Consider the following 19,034-nt stretch of genomic DNA (forward strand, 5'->3'; position numbering starts at 1 on the left):
GCCTTGAACTCTGATCAGTCTGCCTTTGCCTCCTAAGTGAATGCATGTTGGTTCCTTCTTTCCTTCTTGAGACAGGTTCTTATGCATCCCAACCTGGCCTCACGCTTGCCAACTAGTGAAGGATGACCATGGGTTTCTGACGGTTCTGCTGGGATTACAGGCCCGCAGCACCAAGCCTGCTTGATTTCGTGCTGGGGACAAAGCCAGGGCCCTGGGCATGCAAGGCCAGTGCTCTCCCATGAACCACAGCCCTGAGCTACTTCTCATATCTTTCCAGGTTGTGACTATTACCTCATGTTACCGCTGAATTGTTCAAGTTAGTCTTTGTTTCCTCTTTTTTTTTCCTTGCCTCAGGAAGACAAAATTTACATCTAGTAAAATGTATGAAGCTGGAATTAGTTCTGTTTTGCCTGTTACAGAATCAAACCTACTAGCCAAGTGCCCTGTCAGGAAACTCTACTGCTATCCCAACACTGCCTTTTCGTCTCTCTGGGCCTCAGCATCTTCTTAGGGCTTTCCCATGGAGACGAAGTGGCTAGTGTAATAAAGACTGTAGTTCAGTGGCTAGCACATTCTTGGTGCCTTTGGTCAGTCAGCTGTATTCTACTAATATTGGTGTTGGTAATATTTTCCAAACGAGTTGTCTGGTCTGGGACATAGAGACTGCAAGGTCACCAGGAAGGGGACATGGCCTGAAACCTCTGTCCACCTTCCTCCGACCTGCTCTTCCCTAAACTCCAATCAGCTGCCCCTCGGGTGCCATTAATTCGGTTCCTGATGTTCATTGAAGTCAACAAATTTCTCATTCATTCATTCATTCATTCATACATTCATTTGCCCTGTCCCTCATTTATAAGTAGTTGATGCTTCCCAATGGAGGAGGCTCATTCTAGACAGACTCCCTTAAGGTGGAGTGTGCCTCTGTATTGCTTTATCAGGACAGAGAGAGAGAGAGAGAGAGAGAGAGAGAGAGGCTGAGCCCCCTTCATAAAGCCATAACCACTGCGGACCCACTTAATTCTGCCTTTCCCATCTGGTTTTAGAGACTGAAACAGGAAGAAGTCAGCCAGTGTGGGGAGAGGGTCGTATCAGGGACGCAGACACACAGCCGACCCTTGTTGGCCTCCCACTCCATCTCCTCACCCCCCCTCCCGTGTGTGTGTGTGTGTGTGTGTGTGTGTGTGTGTGCGCGCGCGCGTGCGTGCGTGCATGCATGTGTGCAGGTGCGTGTGTCTTTGCAGCCCTCCCTTCAGCACTGTAAGGTCCAGAAGCATGAAGAACACACGAGATACTTGGAGTCCTACCTGGCCATGACAACCTTGTTTGTTGCCTGGCCTTCTGCAAGCTCCCTTCCTTCCCTGGGCTTCATCTTCCCTCCCTGCCAAGCCCCTCTTCATCTTTACCTTGAAAACCTCTCTCTACCCCATCTCCTTCCCCAGTTCAGAGAACCCAGGCATCCAGCCACCCAACCCCGGCCCCAGCGCTGGGTAAACAGGAAGCTGGGTGAGGGGAGGAAGGGTGTTCGGAAAGTCCCCGGGCAGGGGGCAGGTGTGTGGGTCTGCGGGGGTGGGGGGGTCTACCCCTGAGGTATGAAAGCCCCTGCCCCGGTCCTAGTTCTGAGTCTGGATGGGGACACGGGGACTGCAGGGCCTGGGTGGGAGACCCCAGGGGAGGGGCTGCCTCTTGCTGGCTGTGGCAGGAGCTACTTCCCTGGTGACCCTGTTGTTGGCAGTGCCTATCACTGTCCTGGCTGTGCTGGCCTTGGTGCCGCAGGATCAGGGACGTCGGGTGAGTGGCTGCAACGGGCTCCAGAGGGCTGCCTCTTGTGACTGTTTATTTACTTATGGCTGTGCTTCTGCCCACCGCGCTCAGCTGGCCGCTCTCCCCAGAGGGAATGTCTGGTCTGTCTTTGCCTCTCCAGGCAATCCTAGCCTGAATTTTCAAGCCCCTTCCTGGTTGGCTTCTTTTCCAGATAACACTGCACTTGCGTCTCTCTGCCTGCATACATCGTCTTTGTTTGTTCTTCTAGCAAGATGCAGTCTAGGGAGGACACAGCAGGCCCAGGCCTTGGGGCTGGGCTCTACGGTGGGAGGGGTGGAGTTGCCATTAGCCAAATCTGACCTCTGGGCACTCTAACCCTACCTACCCATCCAGGTTGAGAAGATCATTGGCTCAGGAGCACAGGCTCAGAAAAGACTGGATGACAGCAAACCGTCGTGCATCTTGCCCTCACCCTCTAGCCTCTCAGAGACTCCTGACCCCCGTCTGCATCCTCAGAGATCCAATGCTTCCAGGAATCTAGCCTCCACATCCCAGGGCCCTGTTGCGCAGTCCTCTCGGGAGGCATCTGCATGGATGACCATCCTGTCTCCAGCTGCGGATTCTACACCAGATCCAGGGGTTCAACAGCTGCCAAAGGGGGAACCAGAAACTGACCTCAACCCTGAGCTCCCTGCTGCCCACCTCATAGGTAAGCATCTGGTAGACCGAAGAGTGCTGGCTATGTACCCCCACAGTAAGCGAGAGTCCTTTGGCTCTGCTATGACACTACTGGTACTTTCCCAACTCCTCCACCACCAACTTCTCCCTCGGTATGACTGACTGCTCAGGAAACAGGTAAAAACCGGCAGGGATCTCGCCACTTTAGTCCCTTCGGGTGATAGATAGCACCGTTATTCCTGCCCCTCCCCGCTAAGTACCACAGAAGGAGGAAGACCCCGCTCCTCCGCTCCAGGTCCCTGCTCATCCTGCCCGGGTCTCCGACCTAGAGATCACGGCCCGAGCGCTCACGCGTGTCCCTTTCTGCAGGCGCTTGGATGAGTGGGCAAGGGCTCAGCTGGGAGGCGAGCCAAGAAGAAGCGTTTCTGAGGAGCGGCGCGCAGTTCTCCCCCACCCACGGGCTGGCGCTGCCACAGGACGGCGTCTATTACCTCTACTGCCACGTCGGGTACAGGGGCAGGACGCCCCCTGCCGGCCGAAGCCGTGCTCGCTCGCTCACGCTGCGCAGCGCCCTGTACCGCGCGGGGGGCGCCTACGGGCGAGGTTCCCCCGAGTTGCTGCTGGAGGGCGCGGAGACAGTCACACCTGTTGTGGACCCCATCGGGTACGGGTCGTTATGGTACACGAGCGTGGGGTTCGGCGGCCTGGCGCAGCTCCGGAGCGGCGAGAGGGTCTACGTTAACATCAGTCACCCCGACATGGTGGACTACAGGAGAGGGAAGACCTTCTTCGGGGCGGTGATGGTGGGGTGACAGCCATCTGTATTCATTCCTGGAGGATCGACTGACGGTGCGAATGTGTGAATCGTGATGTCCGGGACCCCGACAGTCCCGAGCGGCCGGGGGCGTGGCGGGGGGGGGGGAGAACGGAATGTAGGACACGAATTTTGAAAATAAAGAATGTAAACTATGCCGGCCCTTGCCAGTGTCTTCACGGAAATGCAGACGTGGTTTTTGATTCTGGGACACGTGCAGGTGTGGCTGACCCAGCTTTGAACTGTGGACACCTGTTGCACCCACGTCCTGGCTCTAAGGCCAGGGCTCCAAGAGGGCGGAAGAAGGGACAATTAAACCCTGAGACTTCTGCCAGCACCCTGATTGCCAGGATGCTGAAAGGTTAGGGAGGTTGGTTGAGGTTTGTTAGCAGCTGCGGGTCGGTCAAAGAAGAAACGAAAGGAAAGATATTAGACTCACGGATTTTCCTAATCCTTATTTCTATCCTATCTAGTGTTAGGGGGTGAAACCAGGGCGAGAAAGGGTGGGAGAAAGAATCCACAAAGTAGCAAAGACCTGGTCCCCACAAGACCCCCTCACATACACCCTTGCTCCTGGCTTCTGCCTCTGTGAGGAGGAGCCAACAGGAGAAGGTAGGCAGGATTCGTTCCCAGAGAGAAAAACTACAAAGACTGTGGAACAAAGCTCCGTGGGTTGGGCCCATCAGTTCAGTTGGGCCTGATAGGTTATATGTATGTAGTATGTATGTAATGTATGTATGGATGGATGTATGCTCTATCTATCTATCTATCTATCTATCTATCTATCTATCTATCTATCTATCTATCTATCTATCTATCTATCTATAGTCCGGGTCTCATATATAGTCCTGGGTCACCTGGAACTCTCCAGGGCTGGGGCTAAAGGCATGGACCACCACGGGTTCTGACAGCCCTTCTTTAAGGGGCAGCAGGTCAGTCGCAGGCACGTTAAGGGGCAGACTAATGAAGAAAGCAAAGGAGCTGAAAATGGCAGGGGTGGGGTGGGGGAGGGGATTGTGTCCGAGGAGGAGGAGTTCCAGGAGGAAGCCGATGCCCTGGGGTCCTTTCTAGAAATGGAATGTCTTCACCTTTGGTTCACACAAAGTTGGGCAAGTGGGAGGCCCCTACGATGAGTAACAGCAGCCCCCCCCCCCCCACGCCATGGCTGGAGGAGGCAGAGGGGGACCCAGGCACTATCTAGGTCACCCCAGTGGGTCACCCCTACCCCCCACCCCACCCCAGCATACCACGTGGTTGGTTTTTCCCTCTCTACACGGGTGCAGGAAGGCCCAACCAACAAAGAGCCCACTGGGGTTTCATTTTCTCTTCTCTTCTCTTCTCTTCTCTTCTCTTCTCTTCTCTTCTCTTCTCTTCTCTTCTCTTCTCTTCTCTTCTCTTTTTTAAAAGATTTATTTATTTATTATATGCAAGTACACTGTAGCTGTCTTCAGACACTCCAGAAGAGGGAGTCAGAAGACTTGTTACGGATAGTTGTGAGCCACAATGTGGTTCCTGGGATTTGAACTCAGGACCTTTGGAAGAGCAGTTGGTGCTCTTAACCACTGAGCCATCTCTCCAGCCTCTTCTCTTCTCTTCTCTTCTCTTCTCTTCTCTTCTCTTCTCTTCTCTTCTCTTCTCTTCTCTTCTCTTCTCTTCTCTTCTCTTCTCTTCTCTCCTCTCCTCTCCTCTCCTCTCCTCTCCTCTCCTCTCCTTTCCCTTCCCTTCCCTTCCTTTCCTCTTCTTTTCTCTGTTCTTTCTTCCTTCTTTCCCTTTTTCTCCTCCTCCTCCCCCTCCTCCCCCTCCTCTTCCTCCTCTTCTTCCTTCTCTTCCTCTCTCTCCTCTTCCTTCTCCCACTGACCTTGAAGCCCTCAACAATTTACCTGCCCCTACCTCCGAAGTGTTGGGATTAAAAGCATGGCTACACACCCACTCCTTATGTGCTTTGGACCTTCTGCACAGAGCCTTCCAGTGGGGTGAGAGGGTGACCAATTTTGGCTAAAGTCTAGTCAGGCTTCAGAATCTTCTATACCTAGTCATTGCCTTCCTTGTAAAACCTAGTTTTCGTGAAAAGCCCCATTCAGTCGGTTTAGCAAGCTCCCTCTCCTAGACTGGATCACCCTCAGTCATCCCGTGCAGCCCCTGAGGTGATGTCTGCTCACCTGGCCTGTCTCAACAGGCGTCTTGTCTGATCTGTTTAGACAAAGTCCCCCTACCCCGGATTTTTCTTTCCTCTTAGTCATTTGCCATCCCCCTAACGCCCACCCTGCTGGGGCTCTTAAGACCCACTTGCTCTCATTGAACACTCTACAACAAGTCTCTGCACCAATAACTAATTCTGAATAAAGTCGGCCTTGCCTGCTTCAGCAAGTACTATTGAATAACAACAACAATAAATTATTATTATTATTATTATTATTATTATTATTATTGGTGTTGGGATCAAATCCAAGCCTGCATATGTGATTAAGTAATTTAAAAACCAACAACAACAACAAAGCATTTAAACAAGGTGTTTTTCTCTTTCCAATCCACCCACCTCAATACATTCATCATTTGTCTGAAACACTGGAAAACCAAAGCCAGCAATGGCTCCTTCTTTGTTGTGTTGCTTTGGGTTTTGAATTCAGGGTATCCCATACACTGAGCATCCACCCTCACCCCAACATGCTCCACAGAGTCACATTTTCAGCCCTGTGTCTTTTTAAAAACTATTTCACTCATCTTCAGAGGTTTGGAAAAATAAAGGGGCTGGTGACCGAAAGGCAGAGCTGGCTGAGCCCAGCCCAGCATGGAGCAGGGATAGAGCTTAGGTCTCCTCTCCGTGGACCATGCCCGCTCTGTCTGTTCAGAGGCAGGTTGAATGGTGCAGGGTGCGCAGTTAGACACCTGAAGCTCTGCGGCTCTTCCTTGGCTGTGATTCAGGTGCCTGAGAATGTGGCTCCTCCCCAGCTCCATGGGAGCCACAACAGCCGGAAAGAACTGCAGTACTTTCCCAGCAGGTATTGGAATTCCCAGAGTGGGAAATTCCCATGCCCCAGGGCAAAGGTAATTAGGGTTAGGCTCCTGTTTCCGGGGGAGAGGTAGGGATGTTGGCTGCCTTTTGTTCCACGGGGGTCTTGGGGGTCTTAATGGCCCAGGGGTATAAAGACTGAGATCTGGACCCAGAGACTTTAGGCCTCCGCAAAGAGATGGATGCAGACTTCATCCCAAGACAGAAATCACATTTCTTTTCCAAGCGATCTTTATTTCTCTCAATGACCCGTAGGGCGATTACAGTCACGGCTCCCGTGGGGAGCAGAGGTTCAGTGATGTAGCGACAGCCTGGTCACCAAATCAGCGTTATTAAGACAATTGGGTTAGATAAATATTTTGTTTTAAACATAAGCAAAAGAGGAGGCAACAAGGTAGAGAGGCCAGGTGGGGACAGCTCAGCTCCGTTTTCACAGAAAACATGTCTGTCTGAAGACAGCTTCCCACACTGGGTCCTCCAGGACACCCCGGCCTTCCAAATAAATACATTCATAAGCAAATAAATAAATAATAAATAAATAATAAATAATAAGTGCAAATATAAATAGAGGGGGGCTGGCTCTGTGAGGAAGGCTGTGCATTGCACCTCAGGGAAGAATCTGGAAAGGTCTGAAGGTAGGAAGGCCTGAGATCTTATCCAGCCTCATTCTGAGACAGAGGCAACCTGACCACTCTCCCTTTGCAGAACTCAGGAATGGACATTCGAGGCTCCAGTGAATTCGGAAAGCCCATTTGAGTCCTTGATGGTGGTGCATGAGAGGCCCACAGTCCAGGTCACTGTCCCAGCATCTTGTGTTTCTGAGTAGTTGTTGAAAGCTCTGAGCACAGAGTTGGACCCTGAGCCATAATCCCCTTTCTAAGTTAGAAGGATACAGACTGGGGGCTCTGAGGAGTAGACAATAAAGGGGTCAGAGTAAAGGGGTCAGAGTGGGGGCTGGGTAGAGAATGGATGAACACCCATTCCCTTCACAGAGCAATGACTCCAAAGTAGACCTGCCCGGACTCCGCAAAGTCTAAGTACTTGGGCAGATTGACCTCAGCGCTGAGTTGGTCCCCCTTCTCCAGCTGGAAGACTCCTCCCAGGTATATGGGCTCATACCAGGGTTTGAGCTCAGCCCCCTCAGGGGTGTCCTTGGGGCAGGGGCTCTTGACGGCAGAGAGGAGGTTGACTTTCTCCTGGTATGAGATAGCAAATCGGCTGACGGTGTGGGTGAGGAGCACGTAGTCGGGGCAGCCTTGTCCCTTGAAGAGAACCTGGGAGTAGACAAGGTACAACCCATCGGCTGGCACCACTAGTTGGTTGTCTTTGAGATCCATGCCGTTGGCCAGGAGGGCGTTGGCGCGCTGGCTCAGCCACTCCAGCTGCTCCTCCACTTGGTGGTTTGCTGAGGGGGGGGGGGAGGATTGAGTCAGTGTCACCCTCTTAGTTCACACTCCACATCCTGAGCCTCAGCAGCTACCCACACTTCACTTCCGGTTCCTGCACCCTCTGTCTTTCCACATCCCATTGGCTATGAGGTCCCGGGTGGCCCCCTGATGCCTTGCTTTTGAGTCACTGCTCTGACTCTCACGTGCTGTCTCTAAGAGCTCTGTCTTTTCTCAGCCTGGCTCGACACCCCTCAACCCGCCCCCCAAAATCATGCCCCTTCATTCTCAAGGCACATGTAAAGAAATCTTACCTACGACGTGGGCTACAGGCTTGTCACTCGAATTTTGAGAAGATGATCCTGGAGGGGAAGAGACAAAGGCAAGGATGAGCCTTTTAGGCTTCCCAGCAAGCATCTATGCACTTAGACCCCTTTCCTCCCAAACCAAAGCTTTAAGTTCTCCCCCCACCCCATCTCATCCCATGCCTAACTGCCCTTCCTCCATCTTAAATTAAGAGAGAGGTGTGGGAACACTTACTGAGTGTGAGGGTCTGGGCCATAGAACTGATGAGAGGGAGGCCATTTGGGAACTTCTGTGTAGGAAAAGGAGGTTAGTTAAGACAGACTCACCCCAAAGGAGAAGCCTCCCGGCTGATTGCCCCGCTTACAGTTCCTCTTTGCCCCACCCCACCCCCCAGCTTTGTGTTTTTCTTCTTCATTCATTCATCTGTCCAACCCACGGCTTCTTTCTGCGGTGCCCTCTGTGCTTGATCTCCCGTTATCTCCCCTTCATCTTCCTCCTTATCTCTCATGCCTCTCTCATTTCTGTCTCTGAGTTTTATCTCTTGCTTATCCCCTCTTCCCCTGGCCACATCTTTCCAGATCTCTCCACGTGTGAACACACTTGTTCGTTCATTCATCTCTCTGTGCATCCGACGAAGGATGTTTAGTCAGCTGGACGCATGGGTCCGAGGTCCTGACTCTGTCCCCTCCACACTCTCCTCCACCTTGCCCTGCCCATTAGCCCACTTCTTTCCCTCACACTGTCCTTCTTGCCCTCCTAACCCGTTTTGCTTGTGAGCGAGAATAAGGGTTGCCCAGACACTCACCTCATCCCTTTGGGGACCGATCACCCCGAAGTTCAGTAGACAGAAGAGCGTGGTGGCCCCTGCCACAAGCAGGAATGAGAAGAGGCTGAGACATAGGCACCGCCTGGAGTTCTGGAAGCCCCCCATCTTTTGGGGGAGTGCCTCTTCTGCCAGTTCCACGTCGCGGATCATGCTTTCTGTGCTCATGGTGTCTTTTCTGGAGGGAGATGTGGCGCCTTGGGCCAGTGAGTGAAAGGGACAGAACCTGCCTGGTTGGCTGCTTGCTTTTCTGGGAGCTATTTCCAAGATGTTCTGGAGTTTCTGTTCTCCCTCCTGGCTAGTCCCTTGCTGTCCTCGCTGAGGGAGCTTCTGCTGGCTGGCTGTGCAGACGGCCGCCTTTATAGCCCTTGGGGAAGAGGGCGGGGAAAAGCTCTCATTCAACCCTCGGAAAACTTCCTTGGTGGAGAAAACCATGATCTCATGTGGAGGAAGCGGTAGTGGCCCTACACCTCTGTCTCGGTTTCTTCTCCATCGCGGGGGCAGAGGGTTTGGAAAGTTGGGGACACCCAGGCATCAAGGAATCTCCTCCCCGTCGTCCCCACCAGGATTCTGTGGCAATCTGGGGCCAATCAGGAGGGTGTGTGTGTGTGTGTGTGTGTGTGTGTGTGTGTGTGTGTGTTGTATAGGACCCTGAGAACTGAAACCCATTTCTTCTCTGTCCTCCAGAGCTAATCATTGTCTGTTTCTTTGTAGAAAGACCATGCCTGTGTCTATTTCCTTTTGATTTCTAAATGGGACATCCATGGGGGAGAACTTAGCATGGGGGGGTGCTTCTGAAAGCTGGGTGCATAAGGGGGGAGACATGATATTGAGGAGGGAAAGCCCCCTGTTTGAGTTCTTGGAGGAAGTGGCTGAAGGCAGAGCAGCTTGAGAGTTGGGAAGTGTGCATGGGCTTTGGGAGGGCTGGTGGGGGGGGTAATGGGATGAGTATGGGGCAGCCCCAGAGGGAATGAACTCAGCCCTGGGAATTCACGGACCTCACAAGCCTTCTCCTTTCACTCTGATCATGAGCTCAGGCTGCTGCTTTGGGTCCCTGCTCCCAAGTGAGTTTTCCACGGAGCCTCTGCCATATCTTGACTGCGGTACATCAACTCAGACATTTAGGTCCCACAGCCCTGCTTCCAGGATTTCTCCCAATCCGTATGACTCCCCGGTCTTCCAAGGATTCCCCTCCCCCACCCTCCCACTCCTAAACACTCTCCCACCCTCCAGTGGAGTCACTTCTCCCCAGAACCCTCATCTCTCTCCACCCTTGGATGGATCTCCCTAGCTCATCCTTTGGGTCTCCTCCGGCAGTTAAGCTGCCTCACTCCCGTGAATCCACCATGTCTCTGGGAGCTGCCTGCTCCTCATGTCTCTTTGCTCTGCCCGGATCCCATGGACCAACTGAGGCCTCTGTCCCCTGCTCCACTCCTTAAAGAGACCAGGAAGTTTCTCCCCCAACGCAAGACAGACACAAGCAGACAGAATCTCAGAGAAAAGAGGTTTATTGGGTTTCACAGATGGTGCAGGGGGTCCCTGTGGATGTCTAGCCAAGCAGTGGCTGGCTTTTAGAGCTTCGTGCTTTCTTCTAGAACCCCTTGGTCACCCACATCTAATTCTCTCGCCATCTCTCTCTTAGATGGGTCCTGTCTGAGGTGAGACACCTTTGTGTCTGGGACCTAGTTGTCATCTGACGGCTTTCTATTTTTCCCCTCTTTCTATTCTCTATAAATAAATAACTTAACTTTTCTCTCCATAAATAGTCAACCTTCCCCTGTTCCCAGCCACCTCTCCCATGTCTGTCCCTCCTTCATGTCCAGGTCTCTGTCCGACCTAGACCCACAAAAACCCTGCTCTGTGCAGGAACTTCTAGGTAGGCTTGAGTCGTCCCCTGAGCATCTGGAGTGGCCCTGGGGAAGATGTAGTCCCCTGAAGTGTCTCAGACTCCCGTGAGAGCTCCAGGTTATTTTAGTGGGGAAGGCTGGAGACTGTGGGGATGTGACCCTTGAAACAACGGTCAGGATGGAGGCCTGGAATCCAATTCTTGGGTTTCTTTAGAATCTACAGTGCAAAGGCTCCAAAGAATACACTGCTGGGGCTGAAGTGTAGATGGGAGATGCCGTCGGTGTGGGTGGACAGCTGGTCTCCCTTACTGAGCAGGAACACAGCCCCCTGGTACATTGAGCGCACCCACGGTCCTTGAAGTCCCGGATACACAGACTTCTGCGCACTGAGGAGAGGCACATGGAAGGGGTATTGGGAGGAAAAGAGCTGGACCTCGTGTGCCAGGTAGATGGGAGTGGGAATGGCCCTGGGGGAGCAGCTTTCTCCAGAGAAAACCACCTGGGAGTAGACAAAGTAGAGGCCACTGGTGGGGATCAGGAGGGAGTTGTTGCTCAAAGAGAAGCCATGTCGGAGAAAGGCACGATCCGTGCTTGCTCTCCAGAGCAGTGAGTTCTGCTTGCTGGGGTACCCTGGGAAGAGGCACAAGACATTGGGGGGCTATCAAGATCAGAGGTCCCCATCCCTGAGGGAGCAGGCACTGGACAAGTGGGATGGTTGGTAGGGAGATGGGAGTGGGGTGCCTGCCCTTAGGGGTAAGAAAAGTTGGTGTGGGGAGATGGGAAGATCGCCTGAGCCCCTGGGCAAGTAGGACAAAAGGCAGGGACTGGACCTCTCCTCTGGAGGCAGAAGTTTACCAACAAGGTGAGCAGCAGGTTTCAGGATGCCATGGGTCAAGTGCTTCTGAGGGAGTGGATGGGCTGTCCTGGCAGCGGAGAAGCGGACACCAGAGAGTCCCTGGGACAGAAGAGAGTGGAGAGGACTCTAGGACTCTGAGTTAGCTAGGCCACCCCAGCACCCCCAATCTCTTGCTGCCTCACCTGGGCCCCTAGAGGCAGGGCCAGCAGCAGCCCCAGGAGGAAGACAGGAGGGGTGCCAAGCACCCTCAAGAGGTGGAGACGGCCGAGCAGTGTCATGTGGAGAACCTGCTGAGAGAGAGAGAGAGAGTGTGTGTGTGTAGCGGAGGCGGGGCACACAGCGGAAGACAGACCTTACCTCCCAGCTGAGACAGCCACCCTGAGAGACAGGGCGACAGACAGAAAAGGGGACAGGCAGGGGAACCCTGAAGTGAGCAGGGATAAGGAGAGACAGAGGGGAAGAGGAAAGCTCCACCATAGAATCAGACAATGGCTAACAGAGGCAGAGAGAGAGAAAGAGAGAGAGAGAGAGAGAGAGAGAGGGAGAGAGAGAGAGAGAGAGAGAGAGAGAGAGAGAGAGAGAGAGAGAGAGAGAGAGAGAGACTGATAAGGCCGCCACAGGAACAGACCAAAAATCAAAGCCACGACAGGAGGACCAGACCCATTAAGGCTGGGGATCCAGGCAGGTTGTATAGAAAAGGCTGTGGCTCAAGAAAGGAGGTAGGATCCTGAGGGATGCCTGATACCAGGGTAAGCCCAAGGAGACAGGGTAGGAGAGGCTCACCTGCTGTGCGGGGTCCTGGGCGCTGGCGCTCGGGTCCCTTTATAGAGGAAGCGGCAGTGTGGCAGGCAGCGGGCGGGTTCTAGGTCGGGGCTGGGGCTTGGGGAAGCCCCCAGGGCTTAGAAGATGCTGCTGTTTCAGTCGAAGGCAGGAAAGGCTGGGGCCTAGGAGAGAACCGCAGGCTAAGGGCTTAGACTACTGCGTTCTGGGAAAGGGAGTCGGGTCCGGGGAACTGTGGGCCGCAGGGACTAGCAGGGAGCTGGGTCAGGCCCAGGAGTTCCAGTGAACGGCCGAGCAATTCGTGGAGAGGGTGCAGCTGGGCTGTGACTGGAAGCCTGGTTCCCTGAAGAGTGATGGTTTATATCACTTCTGCACCCTTGACTGCTCACAGGCTTCTCTGCACATTTCCCTCTCTGTCGATCATGGTCATGTCTGGAGGGCTCCGAAGCCACATGTGGTTAGCGGCACCTTTGTTTTTTCAGGTTCGAACCCAGGGCTCTGGATGCTTGACATGCCTGCCGCCCCTTCAGGCCTATTTCCTCTCTTGTCTTTGGGGGTTCAAGTCACAGTTATTCCAATATATCTGTATTTTCTGGTCATCTGCCAGTTTTTTTTTTTTTTTTTTTTTTTTTTTGCTTTTTTCGAGACAGGGTTTCTCTGTGTAGCCCTGGCTGTCCTGAAACTCACTCTGTAGACCAGGCTGGCCTAGAACTCAGAAATCCGCCTGCCTCTGCCTCCCAAGTGCTGGGATTAAAGGTGTGTGCCACCACTGCCCAGCTTTTTTTTTTTTTTCTGCCAGTTTCATCTGCCAGTTTCATGTCAAGAAGTTCCATTACAGTGCCCTCTCCCCAAATCTGGGGCATCCTGGTGTGTAACAATCTTAACTGTGTCCCCTTACTCTCTGGAGCGGCAGTTCTCAACCTGTGGGCAAGGTCCCTTTGGCAAACCTCTATTTAAAACAAATATTTACATTATGATTCATAATAGCAGCGAAATTACAGTTATGAAATAGCAACGAAAATAATTGTATGGTTGGGGTCACCACAACATGAGGAACTGTATTAAAGGGTCATGGAGTTAGGAAGGTTGAGAACCCTGTCCTAGAATGTTCCAGGTCTGGAAGATGATTTGGGGGTATTCTCTTAGAACCCCAAGATCATGTAACCCCAAATGTACACCCCAGGCTTCCAATGCTCTGTACAGAGGGAGCTTCAGAATTCTACACAGGTGAAGGCAGTTTTTTGTTTGTTTGTTTGTTTGTTTTTCGAGACAGGGTTTCTCTGTATAGCCCTGGCTGTCCTGGAACTCACTTTGTAGACCAGGCTGGCCCCAAACTCAGAAATCCGTCTGCCTCTGCCTCCCAAGTGCTGGGATTAAAGGTGTGTGCTACCACTGCCCAACAAAGGACATCTGAGCAGTGCTTCTCTATTGGAAGGCCTGGGACACAGCTCAGGTAGCTGCTTGCAGGCATGTGTGAGCCCCTGAGTCCATCCCCACATTCCCAGCAGTCACATTGATGATTTCTGTCTTAAGACAAAATTTTAAAATATTGTTTTGAGGATTGGAGAAATGGCTTAGGGTTCTGAGCACTAGATGTTCTTCCAGAGGACCAGTGTTAATTCCCAGCATCTGCATGTTGGCTTATTACATCTGTCCTTGCAGTTTGTGGGGATGTGACATCCTCTTCTGGCCTTTGCAGGCACTATACTCAAATGGTGCTGAGACATACATGCAGGCAAAAATCCTATACACACAGCAGAACATTTAAAAACATATCTATTTATGTGAGTACATACAAGTGCCACAGGCCACATGTGGAGGTCAGAGTACAGCTCTTTTTTTTCTTAATATATAATTCATTTTTATTTCATGTAAATTGGTGTTTTGCCTGCTTGTATGCCTGTATGAGGATGTCAGCTCTCCTGGAACAGGAGTTATAGACAGTTGTAAGCTGCTGTATGGGTTCTGGGAACTGAACTCAGGCCATTAGGTAAAGCCAGTAAGCACCTTTGCCCACTGAGCCATCTTGCTGGCCCAACTTCCTTCTCTTTCTTTCTTTCTTTCTTTCTTTCTTTCTTTCTTTCTTTCTTTCTTTCTTTCCTTCCTTCCTTCCTTCCTTCCTTCCTTCCTTCCTTCCTTCCCCCCCCCCTCTCTTTCTTTTTGTTTTTCAAGACAGGGTTTCTCTGTGTAGCCCTGGTTGTCCTGGAACTCACTTTTTAGACCAGGCTGGCCTTGAAACTCAGAAATCCGCCTGCCTCTGCCTCCCAAGTGCTGGGATTAAAGGCATACACCACCATTGCCTGGCTCTTTTTCTTCTTATTATTATTATTATCAAAGTGTTTGATTTTTTTTCAAAATTTACTCTTTAAAGTTATTTTATTATTATATTTTATATATTACTTATACACACATATATACATATACATGTATACATACATATACATAGAGACAGGCTCTCACTATGTAGCCCTAGCTGCCCTGGAACTCAATATGTGCATCAGGATGGCCTTGAACTCACAGAAATCACCTACTTCAACCTTCCAAGTGCTGGGATTAATGGTGTGTGCACCGAATGTCATCCATCTATCAAGCTTTCTTATACAACCCAGGATCCCCTGTGCAGAGGACGGTGCCACTCATGGTGGTCTTGGGCCTCCTACATCAATTAACACCCCCCCTCCCCGCCTCCCAAACACATACAGCCTGGGCAATCCCTCAGCTGAGACTCCTTTTCAGGTGACTCTAGACTGTCTTAAGTGGATAGCCAAAGTCACAAGGATACTCCTGATGGCTGTTAGGTTGGTCTAGTTTCTGTCTGAGAAACACTGAGTAGGAAACTCCTGTTCGGAACCAGTTTTCTCTCAGCTTGTAAGTTACAGCTCTCAAAAAGCAAAGTTTTTGAAGATGATTTATTATTTATTTTTTGCTCGTTTTTTTTTTTAAGATGGAGATAGATGACAACAGCTGGCCACCTCAGATGTCACCGCTGTTGCCACATGGCATCAGTCAGACTATTGTAGCAGGCTGCAGCTGGTGATGGTGGCAGTCAGGCTGGCCACTGGGCACACTGCTGTTCTCAGGCCCAAACAATTGAGAGGGAAGAGAAGCAGGTCCTGTCTGCTCAGCTCTCATGACGCTCTGATTGGCAGTCCTTCCTCCTCCTTGGGATGGGGCAGGACCCTACAGGATGAGGCCTCTGACTTAGGACTAGAAATTTTTGTTAGGAGAAGTTCTTACACCAAAGGTGGGGGAAGGGCAATACTATTAGGTCATGGAAAAAAAGGAGGATTCTAGTCTCCAGGACCCTGGTTGGAAAAGAGGAATTCCAGTTTCGATGGCTTGCCTTGGGGGAAGATGTGGGTAGGACCGAAGGCTGGAAAGGCACAGAAGTGCTTCTTCTCACGTCTTAGGCTGTCACTCATTCTGAAGTGTCCAGCTACTCAGGCCCCATCCTTCAGGGATGTGAGCTGTGAACTCGGTAGTTCTCATCCAGTCTCTTCCTCTGCATCCCACAAACACTTGTGCACCTGGAACAAGGAATCAGGGAGACAGCTCCAAGAGATAAATCCTTGACTTTGGGGATCTCAAGTTTAGTGGAGTGTGATCGAGTTTCATGACCTTGGCAAGGCAGTCCTCAGGAAATCCGTGGAACCTGGGGGCATTTATAGTGGAGATAAGAAATGTAGAGAGCTGGACATTGGTGGCGCATGCCTTTAATCCCAGCACTTGGGAGGCAGAGGCAGGCGGATTTCTGAGTTCGAGGCCAGCTGGTCTACAGAGTGAGTTCCAGGACAGCCAGAGCTATACAGAGAAACCCTGTCTCAAAAAACCAAAACCAAAAACAACAACAAAAAAAAAAAAAAAGAGAGAAAGAAAGAAAGAAAGAAAGAAAGGAAGGAAGGAAGAAAGGAAGAGAGGTAGGGAAGAACAATATGTACTGTCTGCCTGAGAGAGAGCCCTCCTGGTCTGAGGTGTGCATCTGGGTACATATAGAATAAGCAGAAGAAAGACTGTGGTAAGCAGAGAACACACCCCGCAGGGTTTTGTTGTTGTTGTTTGCTTTCTTTTTAAGACAGGATTTCTTTGTGTAACAGCTCTGTCTGTCCTAGAACTCTCTTTGTGGACTAGGCTGGCCTCGAACTCACCTGCAGGATTTAAATCTCATACTAATAAAGATAGAGAGCCACCAACAAAGTTTACATAAAAGAAAGACCCACTTACACGTTAATGTTATAAAATGGAGTCTTTAAGCAAGATGAAGAATCAGAGGAAGGTTCTGAGGTCACCATGGAGACCAGTGAAGAGCATTTTACAATGACCCAGAAAGAGCCCATGACAAGAGCCTGCATCCTGGGGAGAATGGGAAGGAGAAAGTGCTTCAAGGCAGAACCTACAGCATTGGTGGCTGCCCAGATGTAATGGAGGAAGGAAACGCATAAACACCTCTTTCAGGGCTAGAGGATGCAGTTCAATTGGCACATGCCTGCCTAGCATGCAGAAAGTCTTGAGTTCTATCCCTGGCACCAGGTAAACTAGGTGTGGATGCATGCTATAACCCTAACATTGGGGAAATAAAGTCAGAAAGATCAGGAGGTGTTCAAGGTCCTATTTAGCTACAGGGATTACACGGAACACTTTGTCAAAACAAACAAACAACGAAGTCCTGTAATTTCTCGTCTATATCATGCCATAGTTCTTTTGGCCTTTGGCAGAACTGGCCATGGGACCCACAGCCTGAGCAGGCTAAGCAGGCTCTCTTCACTGAGTTCTCTCAGACAGAATTTAATTCTGTCATTGTGTCATCTTTGGCTCCTTTTCTTTGTTCCTCTTTCTCTGGGAGTCTTTATGCTTCCTGTTGCTTTTGTCTCTTAACTGATGGTAGCCGAGACGCTGGCTAAGCTGTATTAAAATGAAAATTGGCAGAGAGAGAGGCAGAGAGAGACAGAGAGACGGAGACAGAGAAAGACAGAGACAGAGACAGAGAGAGACAGAAAGAGAGACAGAGAGAGGATTAGATTTGAGTCAGAGCAGAAGGCTGGGACCTGGAGGGGCAGAGGAAAGGAGAGGGTGCATAAGGGGATGATGGAGACAGACGAAGGAAGGGTAAGCCTTGGCTAAGCTGTGTCACGGGAGCTGGCAGCACGCTGGCGGATATGCCTTGCCATGGGCCAATTTTGGTTTCAATCTCAGTTTTAGAGGTTGTGTGAAATTCAGTTTCTCTCTTGGGGAGGCCAACAGCTGTCTGGGACTTTCCCCGGGGGGGAGGGCTGATGACTAGGAGTCTTGTGCATCGTCTATAACCACTCTCAGGAAGGGCCACAGAAAGCTCCGGAGCCTGCAAACCAGGCTGAACTGACAGTAGTCAAAGACTACTGTGAGTCTCTGTTTTTTTAGCCTCAGATTTTACCCAAGTTTAACCTTCACCCAAATCACAATTCAAACGTAACCTCAAATCTAAGCACATACCCCTCAAAGGACTCTCAAATAAACTCCTTCCTGTGAAACAGCTTACCCTGTCTCTGGTGTTATCCAGCTACTGACCCCAAACAAAGCATGATACTAGATGGAACTTCTACCTGAGCCAGAAATTAGAGCTGGACATTGTCCTACCTCACCGCACCCTCCAACAGCTTTTAATACATGTTTACTGAGTACCAACCAGGAAGTTTGTTCAAGGCAGGAAGTATACTGTGGCACAAAGTTGAGCCAAAGAATCCTAAGAGTAAATCCTTTACTCTTAGGGATCATGTTCCAGCCAGGCCAGATGGAAAAGACACATCAAAGAGCAGGGATGTGTCTTAGAGATAGAGCACTTGCCTAGCGTGAGTGAGACCCAGGGACCATCCCCAGCATCGCCATAAAATAAAATGAATCTGTAAAACAGTCCTACAGGGATAACAAGGCAGGGTGGCGTGGGGAGTGGAAGAGAATACTCTTGGATACAGCACTCAGTAATGTGACTCTCAGCAAGGGTAGCACTGAAGAAAAGGCCCAGGTGACAGATAGGTAGGGAGGAGGGAGGAAGCCAGGGATGCTGATGGACAGCAAGAAACTGAACTTGACCACATCAGAGACACTTGAAGAGGTCAGATGCAGTGGGAGAGGAAGGCAGGGCCAGACCATGTGAGAAGACACAAAGTATCTCCATTTTATTCAACTGTGATCTTTTGGAAGACACAAAGTATCGACATTTTATTCAACTGTGATCTTTCCGGTTCAAGTGGGACCTTTTGGAAGGTGTGAGTGTGTGTGATAGAACAGGGTGGAGGAGGGATGGTGGTGATTGGGAGGCAGGTGGATCTTTGTGAGTCTGAAGCCAGCCTGGTCTACAAGGTGGCTCCCTGGTCTATGCTGCCTTGCAGAAGAACAAGAGGAGAAACAGGGGTCTGGGTGATGGAGCTGGATGGGAGCTAAGGTAGGGTCCTTAGGTAGGTGGGCAGGAAAAGCCAAATGTGCTGCTTTGGGTACATGAGATCTAAATCCACTCTCAAGAGTTGTTAAGTCTGGGGCTGGAGAGATGGCTCAGCAGGAAAGAGCACTGACTGCTCTTCCGAAGGTCCAGAGTTCAAATCCCAGCACCCACATGGTGGCTCACAACCATTCGTAATGAGATCTGACGCCCTCTTCTGGTGTGTCTAAAGACAGCTACACTGTACTTACATATAATATTAAATAAATCTTGGGGCCAGAGCAAGCGGGCCTGAGTGAGTGGGGCCAAAGTGAGCAGAAGTCCTGAGTTCAATTCCCAGCAACCACATGATGGCTCACAACCAT

At 51.0% G+C, this 19,034-nt stretch overlaps 3 protein-coding genes and 2 non-coding genes across 7 annotated transcripts; 2 read left to right on the forward strand and 3 right to left on the reverse strand.

The window, feature by feature from the left end:
- The first annotated feature begins 1,611 nt into the window (after window positions 1-1,611).
- Window positions 1,612-3,410, forward strand: Ltb (lymphotoxin B). Its single transcript, NM_008518.2, has 3 exons — window positions 1,612-1,788; window positions 2,155-2,470; window positions 2,809-3,410. The coding sequence occupies exons 1-3, from the start codon at window positions 1,627-1,629 to the stop codon at window positions 3,249-3,251; spliced, it is 921 nt and encodes a 306-aa protein (NP_032544.1). The 5' UTR covers window positions 1,612-1,626; the 3' UTR covers window positions 3,252-3,410.
- Window positions 2,077-2,154, forward strand: Mir6973a (microRNA 6973a). Its single transcript, NR_105939.1, has one exon. It is a non-coding gene; the product is annotated as a microRNA 6973a (primary transcript).
- Window positions 3,411-6,471: 3,061 nt separating the features above from the next.
- On the reverse strand, window positions 6,472-9,112 carry Tnf (tumor necrosis factor). Of its 2 annotated transcripts, NM_013693.3 has the most exons (4): window positions 8,760-9,112; window positions 8,189-8,243; window positions 7,963-8,010; window positions 6,472-7,668 (listed from the first exon to the last, which is right to left on the reverse strand). In NM_013693.3, the coding sequence occupies exons 1-4, from the start codon at window positions 8,943-8,945 to the stop codon at window positions 7,250-7,252; spliced, it is 708 nt and encodes a 235-aa protein (NP_038721.1). In that variant the 5' UTR covers window positions 8,946-9,112; the 3' UTR covers window positions 6,472-7,249. The 2 variants fall into 2 exon arrangements, with proteins under 2 accessions (NP_038721.1, NP_001265530.1); NM_001278601.1 differs by lacking the exon at window positions 7,963-8,010.
- Window positions 9,113-10,269: 1,157 nt separating this feature from the next.
- Lta (lymphotoxin A) lies at window positions 10,270-12,683 on the reverse strand. Of its 2 annotated transcripts, none has more exons than NM_010735.2 (4): window positions 12,264-12,456; window positions 11,663-11,767; window positions 11,480-11,579; window positions 10,270-11,254 (listed from the first exon to the last, which is right to left on the reverse strand). In NM_010735.2, the coding sequence occupies exons 2-4, from the start codon at window positions 11,756-11,758 to the stop codon at window positions 10,842-10,844; spliced, it is 609 nt and encodes a 202-aa protein (NP_034865.1). In that variant the 5' UTR covers window positions 11,759-11,767; window positions 12,264-12,456; the 3' UTR covers window positions 10,270-10,841. The 2 variants fall into 2 exon arrangements, with proteins under 2 accessions (NP_034865.1, XP_006523794.1); XM_006523731.4 differs by having other exon boundaries at window positions 10,507-11,254; window positions 11,663-11,770; window positions 12,264-12,683.
- Mir6974 (microRNA 6974) lies at window positions 11,580-11,662 on the reverse strand. The gene has a single exon (NR_105940.1). It is a non-coding gene; the product is annotated as a microRNA 6974 (primary transcript).
- Window positions 12,684-19,034: the final 6,351 nt, after the last annotated feature.

The sequence above is a fragment of the Mus musculus genome, chromosome 17, assembly GCF_000001635.26.
Source record: "Mus musculus strain C57BL/6J chromosome 17, GRCm38.p6 C57BL/6J".
In the NCBI taxonomy this organism is placed as follows: domain Eukaryota; kingdom Metazoa; phylum Chordata; class Mammalia; order Rodentia; family Muridae; genus Mus; species Mus musculus.

Coding starts and splice junctions, on each gene's coding strand:
- Lta (NM_010735.2), bottom strand. CDS start 11,758: ATGACACTGCTCGGCCGTCTCCACCTCTTGAGGGTGCTTGGCACCCCT. Junction 11,580..11,662: donor CCCTGCCTCTAGGGGCCCAG/GTGAGGCAGCAA, acceptor CTTCTGTCCCAG/GGACTCTCTGGTGTCCGCTT. Junction 11,255..11,479: donor ACCTGCTGCTCACCTTGTTG/GTAAACTTCTGC, acceptor GCCTCTTCCCAG/GGTACCCCAGCAAGCAGAAC.
- Ltb (NM_008518.2), top strand. CDS start 1,627: ATGGGGACACGGGGACTGCAGGGCCTGGGTGGGAGACCCCAGGGGAGG. Junction 1,789..2,154: donor CGCAGGATCAGGGACGTCGG/GTGAGTGGCTGC, acceptor CTACCCATCCAG/GTTGAGAAGATCATTGGCTC. Junction 2,471..2,808: donor CCCTGCTGCCCACCTCATAG/GTAAGCATCTGG, acceptor CCCTTTCTGCAG/GCGCTTGGATGAGTGGGCAA.
- Tnf (NM_013693.3), bottom strand. CDS start 8,945: ATGAGCACAGAAAGCATGATCCGCGACGTGGAACTGGCAGAAGAGGCA. Junction 8,244..8,759: donor TCGGTCCCCAAAGGGATGAG/GTGAGTGTCTGG, acceptor TTTCCTACACAG/AAGTTCCCAAATGGCCTCCC. Junction 7,669..7,962: donor GCCTGTAGCCCACGTCGTAG/GTAAGATTTCTT, acceptor CCCCCCCCTCAG/CAAACCACCAAGTGGAGGAG.